This window comes from Formica exsecta, unplaced genomic scaffold (assembly GCF_003651465.1).
Source record: "Formica exsecta isolate Colony F162 unplaced genomic scaffold, ASM365146v1 scaffold314, whole genome shotgun sequence".
Classification (NCBI taxonomy): Eukaryota; Metazoa; Arthropoda; class Insecta; order Hymenoptera; family Formicidae; genus Formica; species Formica exsecta.
Genome location: NW_021850397.1, coordinates 203,462 through 218,877, shown reverse-complemented (window position 1 = coordinate 218,877; position 15,416 = coordinate 203,462). Strand labels below are relative to the sequence as shown.

General features: G+C 38.4%; 1 protein-coding gene across 1 annotated transcript in view; it reads right to left on the bottom strand.

Annotated features, from left to right (window-relative positions):
• LOC115237866 (cytoplasmic polyadenylation element-binding protein 2) overlaps positions 1 to 15,416 on the bottom strand; it is a 129,794-nt gene that overhangs the window by 102,228 nt on the left and 12,150 nt on the right. Inside the window, exon 2 of the mRNA XM_029811208.1 lies at positions 10,343 to 10,454. Within this exon, the coding sequence (XP_029667068.1) occupies positions 10,343 to 10,454 (112 nt within the window). The remainder of the gene's footprint in view (positions 1 to 10,342; positions 10,455 to 15,416) is intronic.

The window sequence follows — 15,416 nt, the reverse complement described above, 5'->3', positions numbered from 1 at the left end:
TTTCTTAAAATAATTTTATAACACGATTCTTTTTATTTTATGTATTTTTATGTAAGATGTAATATTTATTCATAGCAATCTCTCAATTTTGTGGTTTAATTATCTCTTATATTGTTATTTTTTCAATTTCTCAATTTTCTGTACGTTTTGTTTCAAAATTTTAGATTTTTAAATATTTTAATATTTAAAAGTTTAGTATTTATATCTAAAAGCTATTAATAATCACTTGAAGATTACGATGTATATCTATTGTGTGTATTTATCGAACTATGCTGCAATCTATATGTATAGATTATACTTTTGCGATTCGCGACCGCAATCCAATATCGATTTAGTTCACGGCAAATGATAGAGATTGATCCCGCCGGGCATTCGATTGTGGATCGGAGCACTCGGGGAAAGAAGAAGCTATTTGCAAATACGCGGCATCGAGGATGCCGCTTATTAATTTCCCTAATGAATTCGCTGCGCTAGAGGTCGAGGTACAGCAGCTCTTTCGCGTAATCGAACGATTAAGTGTCAATTAATTGGACACGGCTTTGAAGCTTCAGCGATCGCAGATCCTCCTTCGTCCTCCAATCGCTATCCTCGTAGAATACGCATTGATTTGAAACACATAATCGCGTTGTAGTTTATACTACTAACAATTAACACTAACGCGTGCAAGGTTATTCAATCAAAAAGTTTTAATAATACAAAGAATTTTATAAATAACAATTATAATGTTTTTTAATTAGAAATTCTTGGTAGATTTTTAAATTTAATATCTCTATGTTTCTCGCGTTAACCGCAAATATACTTCAAATTAATATCCTGTAAATTGTTAAGGTAACAAATAAACACGCTGTACATTACTCGAAGAACTGTAACTGTTCACGTTTTACCGGTTGCCAATTGCGCGGACGCGAAAACTTTTCTGCTGCGGTTTTGCAGGACCGCGGAAATAGATGTTGCGGTCTTTCACAAACAGGTCGAGAAACTCTCGAGAGAATAAGTCGTGCCGTGACTTTCGCCCGAGCGTTTGACCCGCTGATCATCACGAGCCGAGTATAACAAGGGCGTGACGTTGTTAGTGTAATTTATTGCAATTGGAAACGGTCGATGTCAATATTTTAACGCGTTCATAAATATGCGAAAATAAATTCCGTGTAAAGAGAAAGTGCAGGAGGTGGCTGCCTCCGTATTCCGTTCGTCTTTAACTCATTTCGCAACTAACAGGTTTGTTTTCTAACGAGAGTTCTTGCGATCATTGCGCTTAACGAAATCAAATAAAATTCGATTTTATACGGAAATAAGTACTCGTACGCGGACATGAGTTTATTTGCAATTATATACCGATACGCAAACGATAGAAAATTGCAAATATTGAAATAATTTACAAGCTCAAACTTGACCTTGATAGCATAAAAGCGTAAGGTCGAGAAGGACTTTCGCCGCCCTGAAGTATCTCCCATCTCTCGAGTGTGTGTCGTTCATTCGTCTGCCCAGCGCTTTCATCCATTTTCACTTTCCTCCCTCCATCGTGTTTCTCCTTCCCTCCGTCATCCTTTTTTACCCTTTTTTTTTTTATTCTTTGATGCGAGGTCTTTTGTCCTCCGGGATATTTGCGGAGCTTTGTTTTGACGTCGGGCTACATAACGGCTTAAATGTACGTCGCTAATGGCGCGGGGGCGAAAGATACAAAGAGCTACCCGAATACTGTCAAATGTTTATTTATAATTTGTCCGTGGTCCAAAAAACACGTAGCGAATAATGGTGCACATAATAAACGTCCTGTTTCCCCTAATGCGAGCTTTTATGTTAATTACAAACGTATCATGCATCTAATATGAGATCTGGAATCGATCGGAATGCTATGGATTATTAATACGCTAATGTTCGCGATGAGCTATTAACGTTATATTGATATGTAACAGCAACTTTTATTTTAATTACATATAAATTTTTCTCGACATAAAAAATAGAAAAAAATATTATTCACATTTAATTTTGTTTATAAATTTTAATTATGTGCCGAGAAAAAGAGAAAGAAAAAGAATAGGAAAATGGGGGGGGGGAGAGAAGAAGGATACATTACAAGAGAGATCTATATCTGTAATGTGCGATATGTTATCATTGCAGGTTAATTGATTAGATTAATTCCTTGGTGATTATTTTTGATAACAGTATTGCTATCGTTGTTATGGAAAAAAATATCAAAAGTAATTAAAGATTCGATTTATTATTATAAGAACGTTCGTATCATCGGGATTATAAGCTTTTTTTCCCTCGACGCAATTTTTAGGGCATGTTGTCGCAGGTCACTGCAATGCGGCTTACAATGGCATTCGGTCAATAGGCGCATTGCCAACTCCATCCAAATCTCTAAATAAGCCCTTGTGCCATTTTGCATGAGCAGAATCGCAAACGCAATTTGCGAAAAAAAATGCGAAAATAACGCGCAGATACGTTTTATTTCGATTTATTTATTTGATATTGTTATTTTAATATCGTTATAATTTGATATTCTCTTCGCGTCAGGAAAATATATTGCCGTAAAAATTCTATATAAAAATTATCGAAATGTTTTTGTATTATATTTTTTATTATATTATATATAATTGAATACCTCGTTCGATTTTTGTGATTTCGCCAATTCATCCCGTTTCCGATATCATCTTTTTATCCGATAAAGAGAAACGATCAGGCGCTTTCGACGTGGAACGAATCGCGCGCGCAGAAATAATAAACGACTGCGACGGCTCTCGTTCGTTGCAATTTCTCTCTTGCTATCTTACGAAAGTATTTAATTAATTAAAAGCCGCGACGTGTCGGGCGATCGTGTCATCTTTCGGTAGCCTCTCAGAGATGGCAGCATTCCTCCATTTCTGACTCGTCCATCACCTGGAAGCTACCTGGGCTCGGTCGATAGTCGGGCAAACACACCAACAGCACGAGCTCGGCTCCTAGCAAAAGGCAACCTGATCACGCACCGTCACACGGCTACTGTTAATCTTCCACTGGCACTCCGACCCTCTTAAATCGATATTTCGCTCCGGCGAAATCATGATTACAGAACAAACAACGCGACGCTTCCTAAGATGCAAGTCTAGATTCGAAATGCGAGAAGCCCTTAAAAAGAGGAGAGTTCTTTTACATTTAAAAAAAGAATGTTATAGTGCTCTTTACAACGAGAAAAATCGAATAAAGATATATTAACTTGACGTGCAAAGTTTCGCAGAATTACTTTAAAGAATCAAAGTTTGATTTTAATGATAGATTTGTTAAATTTAATTTGGAGTTTCTTTTGGAGATTCTTTCTGATTGTGATCGCAATTATAAAAATTGGTTATTGTGTAAATTATATTTAGGAATGAATACGTAAGAATAAGTGTTCATGTCATGCATCGCACACGGCATGTATATTTATACCTACGTGATTACGTGTTTTGTTATAATTACGTCCCCTTTTCGATATAATAAACTACACATATTCTTAGCTTAAATAATTAGATTATACTTTACATAAATGATAAATGATAAATGATAAAATATGATTTATAAATAATGAATACAAGGAAAGAAATATTTTTTTCGATTTTTATAAAGATTTATATAAAATCGAAAAAAAGAAGATAGATTTATATTCATTGTTGTGACCTAGATTACATTCGTCATCAGCACGGCGTGATATTGATATAAAAGTTAAGTGAACAAATGTCACAATATGAAGCAGCTTGACTAATAGAATCATTCAACCTTTTTGGAGCTCGCAGAACAACATGCCAAATATAACATATCAGATAATGGTCTTAAGAAAATGAGGTAATGTCTGATAAGAACGCGTGATATGTAATGTAGCGCGCATAGTGATAAAGTCTGATTGTGAGAAGACAAGAAAAGTCGAACATTCATTCAATCAACTATATTTACTATATATTAGGCATTCTAATAATAAATTTTAAGAAAGTTGGAATATTCATGACGATCAAATTCTCGAGTAATTTTTTTGTATCACAAGAGCTAATATTTTTATTCTCTCATAGTCTAAAAAGAAAATACTTTTTTAAAACCACTATATCTTGAAAAAATGTATTGATATGTTATTTGAAAAATTTAGAAATCGATAATATACTGAAATACAGAAATTTCAGTTTGTCGAAATACAAAGGCCAAATATATGTTGTAATATATTTCGATATCGGTTTTATCATTTTTTGAAAACGATCCGGAATAGAGTTTTTTATATTTAAGTAGAGAATTTAAAGTTGTGCAATCTCTAAAATCATATCAACTATACAATGGCAAAAAAATAAAAAAGGACAAAATTACGGAAATTGTGGCGATAAAAATAATATATCGTACAAATATATAGAAGTATTATTCTAAAGTAAGGGGGATCAATCAGAAACGCAGTACCAACCATGAATTCAGAAAATCACATTATTTTCTTTGCAATTGAGAAAAAGACGAGCGCAAGTAGTTTCTAGCGTTCTCAGCGAGGCGAGGATAACGGAATCCGTAAAAGGAGGATCCCTACGACGTTTTACAAACGGATCCAATATTTTCCTTCCTCCGAGAAACATCCCGACGAGGAAGAGAAACGAGTAACGAGGATTCGAGAACTGAAGGAAAAGCCGAAGAGACCGACTACCGATCGGCTCTATCAAATCGGCCCGGCCGCGGTGCGGCTATTATCTTAGCTTCGCCAAGTTTTCTCATATCGACTACAATCGATATAGCCCCCTGCATCCTTAGCTCCTCACATAATCTCGGTCAATATCGTATCTGGATGGCGCCACTTTGTGACTGGCACACCGCGCGTCTGCTGATGAAACGGCCGCGCGACCCTAATCCGTGATTCTCTTCCTTTCGTAAAAAAGGTCCTTCTGTCTAGGCGAGAAAAATAAAAGGATCGCGCAATTATTTTCCGAAAGAAGATATAAGGTATGAGTATTTTGGTACAATTTCGACGAGTTCGACGAACGAATGTAAAGAGGAATGTATGTGTAAAAACACAAACAAAATTCTTTATTTTTTTATCTCCCAAGTAAATTAAGATAAAAATATATTAATTACGAGAACCATTAAGGATTAAAAAAAATATATCTGGAAACCTATTAAATTTATCAAAATTCATAACAGTACAATTCATAGTATAAGTGCTGCGATATTTTAAAGTTCATCGATCTCGTACAGTTCTTTCTCTATACATGTTCTCAGACTCTAGATTTAAAGAGAAGGAAGGTAAGAACGGAAGGGCGCGTAGAGTCACTTCCGCTAACTGGAAGAGCAACGCGTCGGATTGTGAAAAATCAATAAAATCGCGCACCGAAACGCGCACAAGTCTACGATGGATCGTAGAATGAGGTTCATTGACTCTTTCGCGTTTCTACGATCTACTTGTTCTTGGAACCCAGTCAAAGTTTGTAAAATCGATAAAGACGCTCAGTGGAACACATGTTTGCGTAGAACGATAATATCAGAGATATTCAATACTTTATTTTTAACAAATATCGGATATTTTTGAAAGTCGGTAACATATGTATGTTATATAGGTATGTATATATGTATGAACTATGTATATATGTAATATCTCTTAATAGAAAATTTATTTGCAATAATCTTTTATATCGTGAGTTTCATTCCGTGGGACGGAATCTCTTTCTCTCTCTTATAAAAAGCTCGATTTTATAATATCGAAACTAAAATTTTTTATCCCAACATATAATATATTCGAGGATAAAATATAATATATTTATAGACATTTCTGAGATTTATAAAATGTTACCATGCACATTCAGCATTTAATATAAAAGCTTCATTCTATTATACATATATCTTGAGAACAGATCGATAAAAAAGTGCCAATTTCTTGCATACTGTTTCTATCACTTATTTAAGCGCGCTGTCGAAATAGATAAGTTGTATTTATATGTGTGTTGTATAATTTGTTAAATAAAAAAACATCATTTCTTTAGATGGTAAAATCTTTAGACGCCAGGTTCCAATTCAAATACTGTATTTCGCGTTTCTATTTACGGATATATAGTTTCTTTATAAAACACCCTCATGAAACCGGCCTTTAACCGGCTGAGAAGAATTTCACGTTTAATTTTAAAGCGGGTATTATATAATTGTTTTCTTTCAAGGTCGTGACTGCGCAATGCAAGTCTGCATATATGCGCCGCTCACCCTCGTTATCCATTCAGCTTTTTCAATTATATACACACTCTTACGTACAACTCGAGAAAAAGGGGAGGGAGGGAAGCCGGAAGTATAGCGAGAGAAACAGAGAGGAAGAGAGAAAGAGAACGATGGAGAAGGGGATAGAATATATGATCCAATGAAAACCCTAGGTGGTTGGAGAACGCGGCAGTTAAAACCACCCTCTACGAATCCTGTCGTGTTACTAACTGATTACATGACAGTCATATATATAGGTCAGAAAATGAAATTATAAAGCCAGTACACTGTTCAAGGACGCGCGAAGCGGACGTATTAAACGTCTCGCATCGTCGTTTATTCAGGGGTGGCCGTACGAAGGTACCATGAATGAAAATACATTTGTGTTATTAAAGGGGCAAAATTTGTTCAGTTTTCTATATACATTATTACATAGTAACGTTTGATATGACGCATCACAGTAATTTCCAATTGGTAAGAAATATCGTGTGGAACAAATGAGAGAGAAACAACAATAATAACAAATTTACTCCAATCTCGAAAAAATATTGGCTTTGTGGACCAGATATTTATTCGTATTTGTGATGTTGGAATTCAAGTATACAAACAAGTTTACATCGTACTGTATCTCTCTATATGTTTCTTCGAGTTTCTTTCACTTTTATTTTATGGATAAATATTTGAATAAATGTATATACATATATGTATCACAAACACTCAGAAATTTATCTGTTTAAAGTAACGCGTTTCATTTTAAATATAAATGTTTAATCTCCCTAAATAAATATGGCTAAGAAGGTATAACGAGAGGCAGAGAGAGAGATAAGGGTAAATTATATATTTAAATGATAGATTAGAGAGAGAGATCCGAAGTGTTATTTTTCACGCGAGAAGATACGCGACAAAATGCTTTGGAACGAAGAAAGTGCAAACTAGGCAAGTTTCGTAATTATAGAGTAGCCTTTTCTTTTAAAAAGTTCTCCCGCCCTTCAGGAGCATTGTAAGGCATCGTTGAGTGGGCGTACTTGTCGCTGCAGAAAATGTCATCGCGCCACTTTAACATCGCAGCAGTAGGTCAAGTTTTTAGAAAATCAGGATGTAATAGCACAGTTACGGTCGATGAAGTTGCCTCGTTCGCATAACCATTTCCGCGGAAAAACGGGCGACTCACCTCGAGACCGACCCAGCCGCAAAACTTCAAAGAACTTTTCTCCTAATAGATATACTGTACACCAGAAATCGGAGGCGCCGATAAACTTCACGAATTTGAAACTTTATAATCCGCGGGATGGATGCTACTTCAACTTGGTTACTTAGTATTTTAGCACAAGTTAGCGCGCAAGGATCGTTAATTCCTGAAATTCTTTGCATCTAAGAAATATATACTGTTGAAATATTTGCGATTAAAGTCGGATAACATTAAAATGCGACTAATAATTTTAGCTATGTATATCATTAATATTTACTATACATATAGTATATACTATTTTTCTAAATAAAATACGCTCGATATTTTTTATAATATTTAGAAATTTTAACGACGGAAACAAAATAATAATTTTCTCTAATTATTGTAAATTTCATAGAAATCTATTTGTAAGAATATCTTTTTGAAAAACTGTCTACGCACTTTCTCCTCTTCTATGAAAAGTTGATACTCTCTATTGCGATTAACGTTGCTCTTTATACTACGTCATTATTTAACTCTGTTCGCGAATGGATCAGATTTTAATTGCGGATCAGGCGCGCGGTAGATTAAAACAAAAGAACCTCGTGAAACAAAGACGGCCGATTTTCAAAATAATTATACGAAACAATGAAGATATCGGGCTACCCGAGGCGCTAGGCTTATTTTCATCCTTCCATATTTTCTCGATCGATAGCGTGACATAATTTAATAAAAAAATTCATTTCCGAAAAGAGATGAACGGAGTCTAATGAGCAGATTCATTATCGCGTTACAATAGAAAAATAATTGAAAGAAGCGAGCACGAGAGATAATGTTCTTAATTTTTATAAAAGAAATCCTCGCTTTCTTGTATTGATTATAGCAGCATTAACTCATTAAAAGCAAAAAGAAATGATTCCAATGAAATATCATGAGAGAGTATAGCAACTCGCTATCATACTGTCCTAATTTCTCGATAAATGTCCTCAACGAGATCTCAGTAATGCACTTGCAAGGAACAATGATACCCGACTATCGTACACCCACCTAATCCAGGTTATTCTCTCTGTGACCCGCCAGCAGAAGCTACCGCGGAGTCTTGCATTGTCTACTCTAGAAGCACTAGCGCGATCGATAAATCCCAACGACGCCGAACTATAGACACTTCGCTGAATTCAGCGCTATTCTGAATTTGTACGACCGCCTACCTCCGCGTTTCGAGACGAAAGAAGACTTTCGTGACGGACCCTTTAGGTTCGTTTGAAGTTCGCTAGGAAAAAAATCCGAGACTTTGCATCGGGGTGTCCAACCCTCGACTTCGTTCATCCTTTTTTTTATTCTCTCTCTCTCTCTTTCTCTCTTGATTGGCGTACGGTTTCATCGCACGGAGACTGCTCGACGAAGTAGACGCTTGGTGATGGCACCCTTGCCCTTGACTATAGGGTGCGAGAATGCTCGTCTGAGGGGTTTGTCAGCTCTCTCTCTCTCTCTCTTTCTTTTTTCTCTCTCTCTCTCTCTCTCTCTTTACCGGCAGACAGGTCGGGGTAGGCGCCAAAAAAAAGAAAAGAAAATGGGGTGCGAAAGGGGTAGGAGAGAAACGACACAGACGAGACGCATGCCGTCCTGCTTTCGCCGCTTACGCCGTCTTGCTCTCTTCGACGCTCTATGCGTTCATCCGTACGTGCGTACGTACGCACGCCGTACGTACACACCGCGTAGTTGCATCGTCTCTTTACGTGCCGACGTAAAGCGAATAGAGTCGCGTCGAGTGGAGGGTGCGGAGTACTTGGACTTGAATGCGTCGAGTAGTCGTCTCGCTTTGGGTTAGTTTGATCGGGTTGGTAGCTGGCTCGAGGCCCATTCATATAAGAATCGGTAGTATCGTCACGTTGTAACGTCGTACAATAGCACTTTACAAGCAGCGGTCGCGTAGAAAATTAGTGTCATCATAATAGCCATGTGAAAGTACTTTTCCATAAACGTAATTTCTTATTAATGCTGTTCCATCGATCAATCATGAATCAAATAAATATTTGCAATGGAATAAAAATTTTTTAAAATACTGCAGTATATTTGCGGTCCTCTAGTGAATATTTCAACGTAAATTCCGTACTTATCTCTCCGCGCTAATTGCTCTTCAATTTCAGTAGCATCATATCGGACGGTTTACGAGAGTTCACATCGAGGCGATCGACCTCGAGTACACCCTCGATATAATAGACATAGACTCGAAGCGACGTAATCAAACGATGCATTAAATGCAACGTTACGACTAGAGATCGATGTGCAGAATATATATATATATAGCAATACGATTATGCACGTTGTGTCAATGTAAATAAGTAAGACGTGAAGGACAGTATCTACGTTTTACCCGCTGTGTATAATCAGAATGTACAAGTCTATAGCAAGAAACAAATTAAAACGACGTATCGAACATTGTATCGTACATCATGTTTATTTTTACAATCTGTTTATAAAATCATTGAGAATCACATTTGTTCTCACTATTGTCATGTTATCGCGTAATAATGCAAAATTTGTGGCAGAAAATAAAGTCGGCACCGATTTAAATATTTTACCGAATTATAAAAGCTCTATAGTTGAGAGGCTCTATTCTATTTTATTCTATTTTTTAATTAAAAAGAAAATTCAGTTATGTTTGCAACTTTTCACATGTTTCTCTGTTTTCCTTGCAACTATTTACACTATCGTCTGACGCGTTAAATTCGAGATTCGTCGTAGATTCAAGAGTAAGATTATCTCGGGGATGTGTGATAGCTCTCGCAAAACACTTCATTGAATTCTCGACGCATTCCCAACCGTTGTAAAAGCGAAAAAGAGCGGATTTCTCGCAATTGCGACACGGGATTCCCCACATTTTCGGTTTAACGGTGTTGACACGCGGCATCCCGAGCCGTTATTTTGCAAACGGCCGCGTTGATATTGCACGCTCGCGTTGTATATCGTTTCAATTGTACGCAGCTTAGAGCAAGATATGAGACATACCTTTTAGATGTTCCGGGGTATCCGCCGCGCCGGCTCGCATAATATCGCTCAGATAGTGTTCCAAGGTCCTCATATTGTCTAACGGTGAGTTTCCATTAGCCGTCATACGATCCTGGAAAACATTAAAGAAACTGTGAATCTCATATTCGTAATGTGACTCCTTATAATTTAATTATTTTTAGGTTTTTCAGGAAAAAAAAAAACTAAAATCAATACTCAGAAACAATTCAATATAATATATGTGTATGAGATAATTGACACATAAGTTAGTATAAGTTGTAAAATAATTTTAGCAATTATATATTCTAAGAATTGTGTACATCTAAATAGAATTTGTTGCTTTTCAACATCTAGATATAAACCTTAATTTCGAAATGTATTAGTAGCAAAATTGTTTACTTTATTTAAATTCACAGATGATACTCAGACTTTCATTACGACGATTGTCTCATGAGATAAAAACCGACGCTATGATATATAAAAAATTTTAGATTTTTCAATTTCCACCGCGAGCCATTTCGAGATATAAGAAAATTCGTTCATTTCTTATTAAAAAAAGCTTTTAGTGTCGAGCGAATGTACTGTGAGATAGGATATCGGTAAGTCAGCGAAAGAGAAAGACGACGAAGCGGAGCGGAAAGGTTGAAAAACGATAAGAGAAATAATGTTTCTAGCGTTATAGAGAGAGAGGAATTCGCCAGAAGGAAGCATACTATTCGCGTAAGCAGCAGGAAAGAAGTACAGGGGCAAAAGACGCGAGAGAAAGGCCTGTAATAGACCACTTGTAACGAATCGGGGAGTGCAGTTAAAGAGAGCGGGGATGTATTCAAAAGTTTCATCCATCCTCGCCCCTTCGTCCTCTTCGCCGTCATCGTCGTCGTCGCCACACCCTTAATGCACATCCGTTTCCCTTCTTTTATTTCGGCTATAGCGCGGCCGAAATGCCGTGTTCCCGACCAAAGTTTGATAAAGCCTGACGACCTCTTTTATTTCAGACGTCACGCCACGAAATTGCCGACTTCCTCGCGCGGAAATTTCGATAAAAAAGTCGACCTCCGAAGATTAATAATCTTCCTACGATCAGATTAGAACGTCATTCATAGATTTTGATCGATATATGCATTATTTAAAGGATATTCAAATGGATTGTGCATTTTATCAAGTTGCAGTGTCATTTAATTAATCGTTTGCAGTCCATATGTTGACTTTTCACATATTTCTCTAAACGCTCAAAGTAGTGAAATGTTTGTAGAAATTGTAGAAAAATAATTAAAATTCTTAAATTTTTATAAATTTCAAATGATGAAAAAAAAAGATTCTTATATTAAGCAATGATCATGGTTATATCAAAATAAAAATTAAAAATATATAATATTCATTTATTATAATTTAGATTGCTAATGATAAATGATATTGAGACATAATAAAAAAATCTTCTTCACGTTGCTTGATAGGTATATATACCAAGAATTATTCTATATTTTAGAACAATTCCTTTGCCCTGATTCTTTCTACGCGTCTAGCATCTCGTAAAGGAAGTAGACAAGGAGTTATGGAAGAAAGAAATGGGTGAGAACGATAACGGAGGAGAGTCGAATCTTTGAAGGTGAACAATTGAGAAGAACGAGCGATGTAACAAAAAATAATGGGCGCGATGCAGAAGAAAAATGTCTACTTACGCAAACGAAATGCTTCCTCTTAGAGTATGTCCGAGTGGACGGATGCTGAAATTTCTAACGTTACATTTTTATGTATCCGCTTTTAAAAGCTCTCGTTGTATTTATACAAATAATTGTGAGATATGATTCGAAAACAACGCGAAGTTTCAACGATGCGAGAAGCTTGATTAAAACAAATGCAAGGAAAAATCAACTCTCGAAATCTGTCGAGAAGAATTTTTGTTTCAAAGATATATATTCTCTTTATACGTCTAACAATAAGATAATTCGAATATATAATAGTACAATATATCTTATATTGCATGAGTTCTCTCTAATAAACCGTATATCTCGCCCGTGTACTATATTGCTTGATACACGATATTTATATAAATCTCTCGCAAAACACGTGATAATTCGCACGTCCTGGACCAATATTGAAAATTACGGCCGGCACAAGGGAGCGCGGCCTTCGAGCCGCCGTCCTGGAATAAAACGGCCGTGACACTTATTTGGTCAACGTGGTAAGGCACGGGGGAAAGGAAGAAAGACGGATTCCAGGGTGTATATCGCACGAATGGAGCAGGGAGAGAGAGAGGGAGAGAGAGAGAAAGAGAGAGAGAAAGAAAGGAGAGAGGAGAGAAAGGGGTGGGCCCCTGATGTCGAATAATCGTGCCCATCTTTCCATGCCGGTGGAAGTGCAAAAGGTGGCCCCACCTTCTCCACAAACACGTTGCCTGTATATAACCCTCTGCTCCTGGTATTCCTTCCTTCCTCGTGTATGACCGCGCGGGCCCTCCGAACCCCCACCCGGGTATCAACCCGCTTCTCCTCCCTCTCTAGGGTTGCTTCGCGCGCGCGCGCGCCCACCCTCGCGTCTACAAGAGCTCAGTTCACGCACATACACACAGACATATATACACAAACGTAGAGGGGAAATGTTTCTCGGCTCCGTTCCGTCTCTGTCTGGCTCGCAACGTGGTGGAAAATCAATATAGGGAAACCAGGAAGCAGCGGCAGGGCGTCGACAGCAACCTCTGTGCAGGCTCCATCCCGGTACCGTTACCCCTACTCGCCGTCCCGTTCTCTCATTGCGTATCCCTTCTCCTCTGTATCCCGCTAACCCTTCTTCTCTCTCTCTCTCCCTCTCCCTCCCCCCCTCTCTCTTTCTCTCCCTCTCATCAATTCGGCTTCCCGTGTCCTATTCGTTTTTATTTGCCGTCGCTCATAGTATTGTTCTCGTTTTCCGCAGCGTAATTTCCATTTGCAATAGTCGTTGGGAGTTTCTTATGAAGTCGCGCGATTCTCTATTGACCAACGCGGATACCGTACATCCGTCTTCCGGGGACAATCGTTAACGTCTTGACCGTGATTACCACTACTATCTCGATAACCACCCCTTCGGTAGGAGGCCACTGCGCAAATCTTCCCCCACTGTCGCGGAGTGGGTATACGGGTCGAGAGAAAAAGAGAGAAAGGGAGAGAGAGGGAGAGAGAGGAGGGGGGGGGAGGAAAACTGCCGGGAAATTGGGTGATCCGGAAGTAGACGCGAAGAAAACACTGCAGCGTCGTATGTACACGTCAGGAAACGCTAGATTCGGTACCACTACGGGCTGTACATCACGGAGATGTATCTTCGGAAGTACCGCTAGCGATTCGTTATCCCATCTGCGTGCACGAAAGGCATGTATCTACATCTCTTTCGACCATGCAATTCGGGAACGCATATTCCATATCGCGTGACGAATATATACGCGACGAAAATATAATAAATTCAACGGTATCTACATAACAATTTTTCCTGCTCAAAGATACGCACACGTCTCTCTCTCTCTCTCTCTCTCTCTCTCTCTCTTTATCAGTTACGAAGATTCCATTCGACCCAGAGAACTCCGCATGCTTTCACGGTTGCGAGACGCGCGGTCGCGGTTGGCCCAGTTCCGAAGTTGGTGGCTCGTAAAAAGCGACGTTACTTCCTACTCCATGCATGTGTATGTGTGTGCGTGTATATACGTGTTCCACGTGTACGCTTACACTATCGGAGTTCTCTGCTGACCCCGCGTTTGCGAATAATCCGTGACCTGTCATGGGCATCGTGGTCTAATCGGGAATTGAATTATGGCGAGCGGAGCAGAGGTGCTGTGTATGAATGTAATCCACGAGTGGTCCGGGAAACATGGGTGTAAACGCGTAAATTTTCTAGGGGGATGACATCGCGCGTCAGTCCGTTTTGCGCAGTCTCCACATGGGCGAGGCGTGACGTAATGTTCGCACGATACGACACGCATTCCGATTGCGTTTGTCGAGAACGACGAAAAACCGGGAAGAATCTTTTTCGTTCATATTTTTTCAACGCTGAAATATTATCCGCAATATTTTCGCGTGATGTACGGAAGGATTATCTTCCCTACAAATGAGACACAAGGTGAAAACGCACTTCATCTTACTTGCATTCTGTGTTTCGAGACACACGACATTCGCCTCGTATTTTAGAACATAATACTCCTATACGAGCACGGTTTTACATTACGGAAATATCTACATTAAGAAATAAAACGGGGGGAGAGCGAGAGATATGTCAAAATGATATCCACGCACGAAAACTAGAGACTGATAAATCATCAAACGTTCATTAAAATATTAGAGCACATTACTAGGTCCTTTTGCCCTTAGATAAAAACATACGATTAATTCCACGATAAATAAGTCGAGCAATTTACAAAGGGAGGGAAGTAATATTTGGAAGTAAACCCGGCCGACGATTATAATGCAGAAGAAATAAAAGGGCCGCTAGGAGATTAGTAGAAAGCTAAAAAGGGGAAGATATGCAAAGGGGTTGTTGACGGAAGGGGACGGGCGTATTGAGGTGTGCATGTGTCTCTGCAAATTCCGCATTTTTGTCGCGCATCCATCCAGTACGGACGCGAGAATTCCTACCCCCGTGCACATTTCGTACTGTGTATCTCTTTTTCTTTCGACACAGCAAACGCGTGTTTATATTCCGCTTTCGCGAGACGCTATTTTACCTGCGTTTACACGCGCACGTCTGCGTTTTACAATTGGGAGGTGGTGATGGGATGCGTCCTTATTGTGATCGTCGGAATATCCATTAGAGGAGCCGAATGCGACGAGTAATTATTATGTCGAGCGCGACGCCGTCGTCGTCGCGTTGCAACGGGTGGTGGATGGCATGGGGAAAATAATAACGCGCGAGAATGTATTACACCGCGGGGGATGAAACGAAAAATTCCAGACGCAATATTTCAGTGTCTTGCGGCGTATTACAACTGTATTTTATTTCGAACGTCTACATAAGTATAGTATAATAAACGTATCCGGAATTTGATATACCAAAGTGGAAGTTACTTTATTACACACATCGCGTGTATATATATATATATATATATATATATATA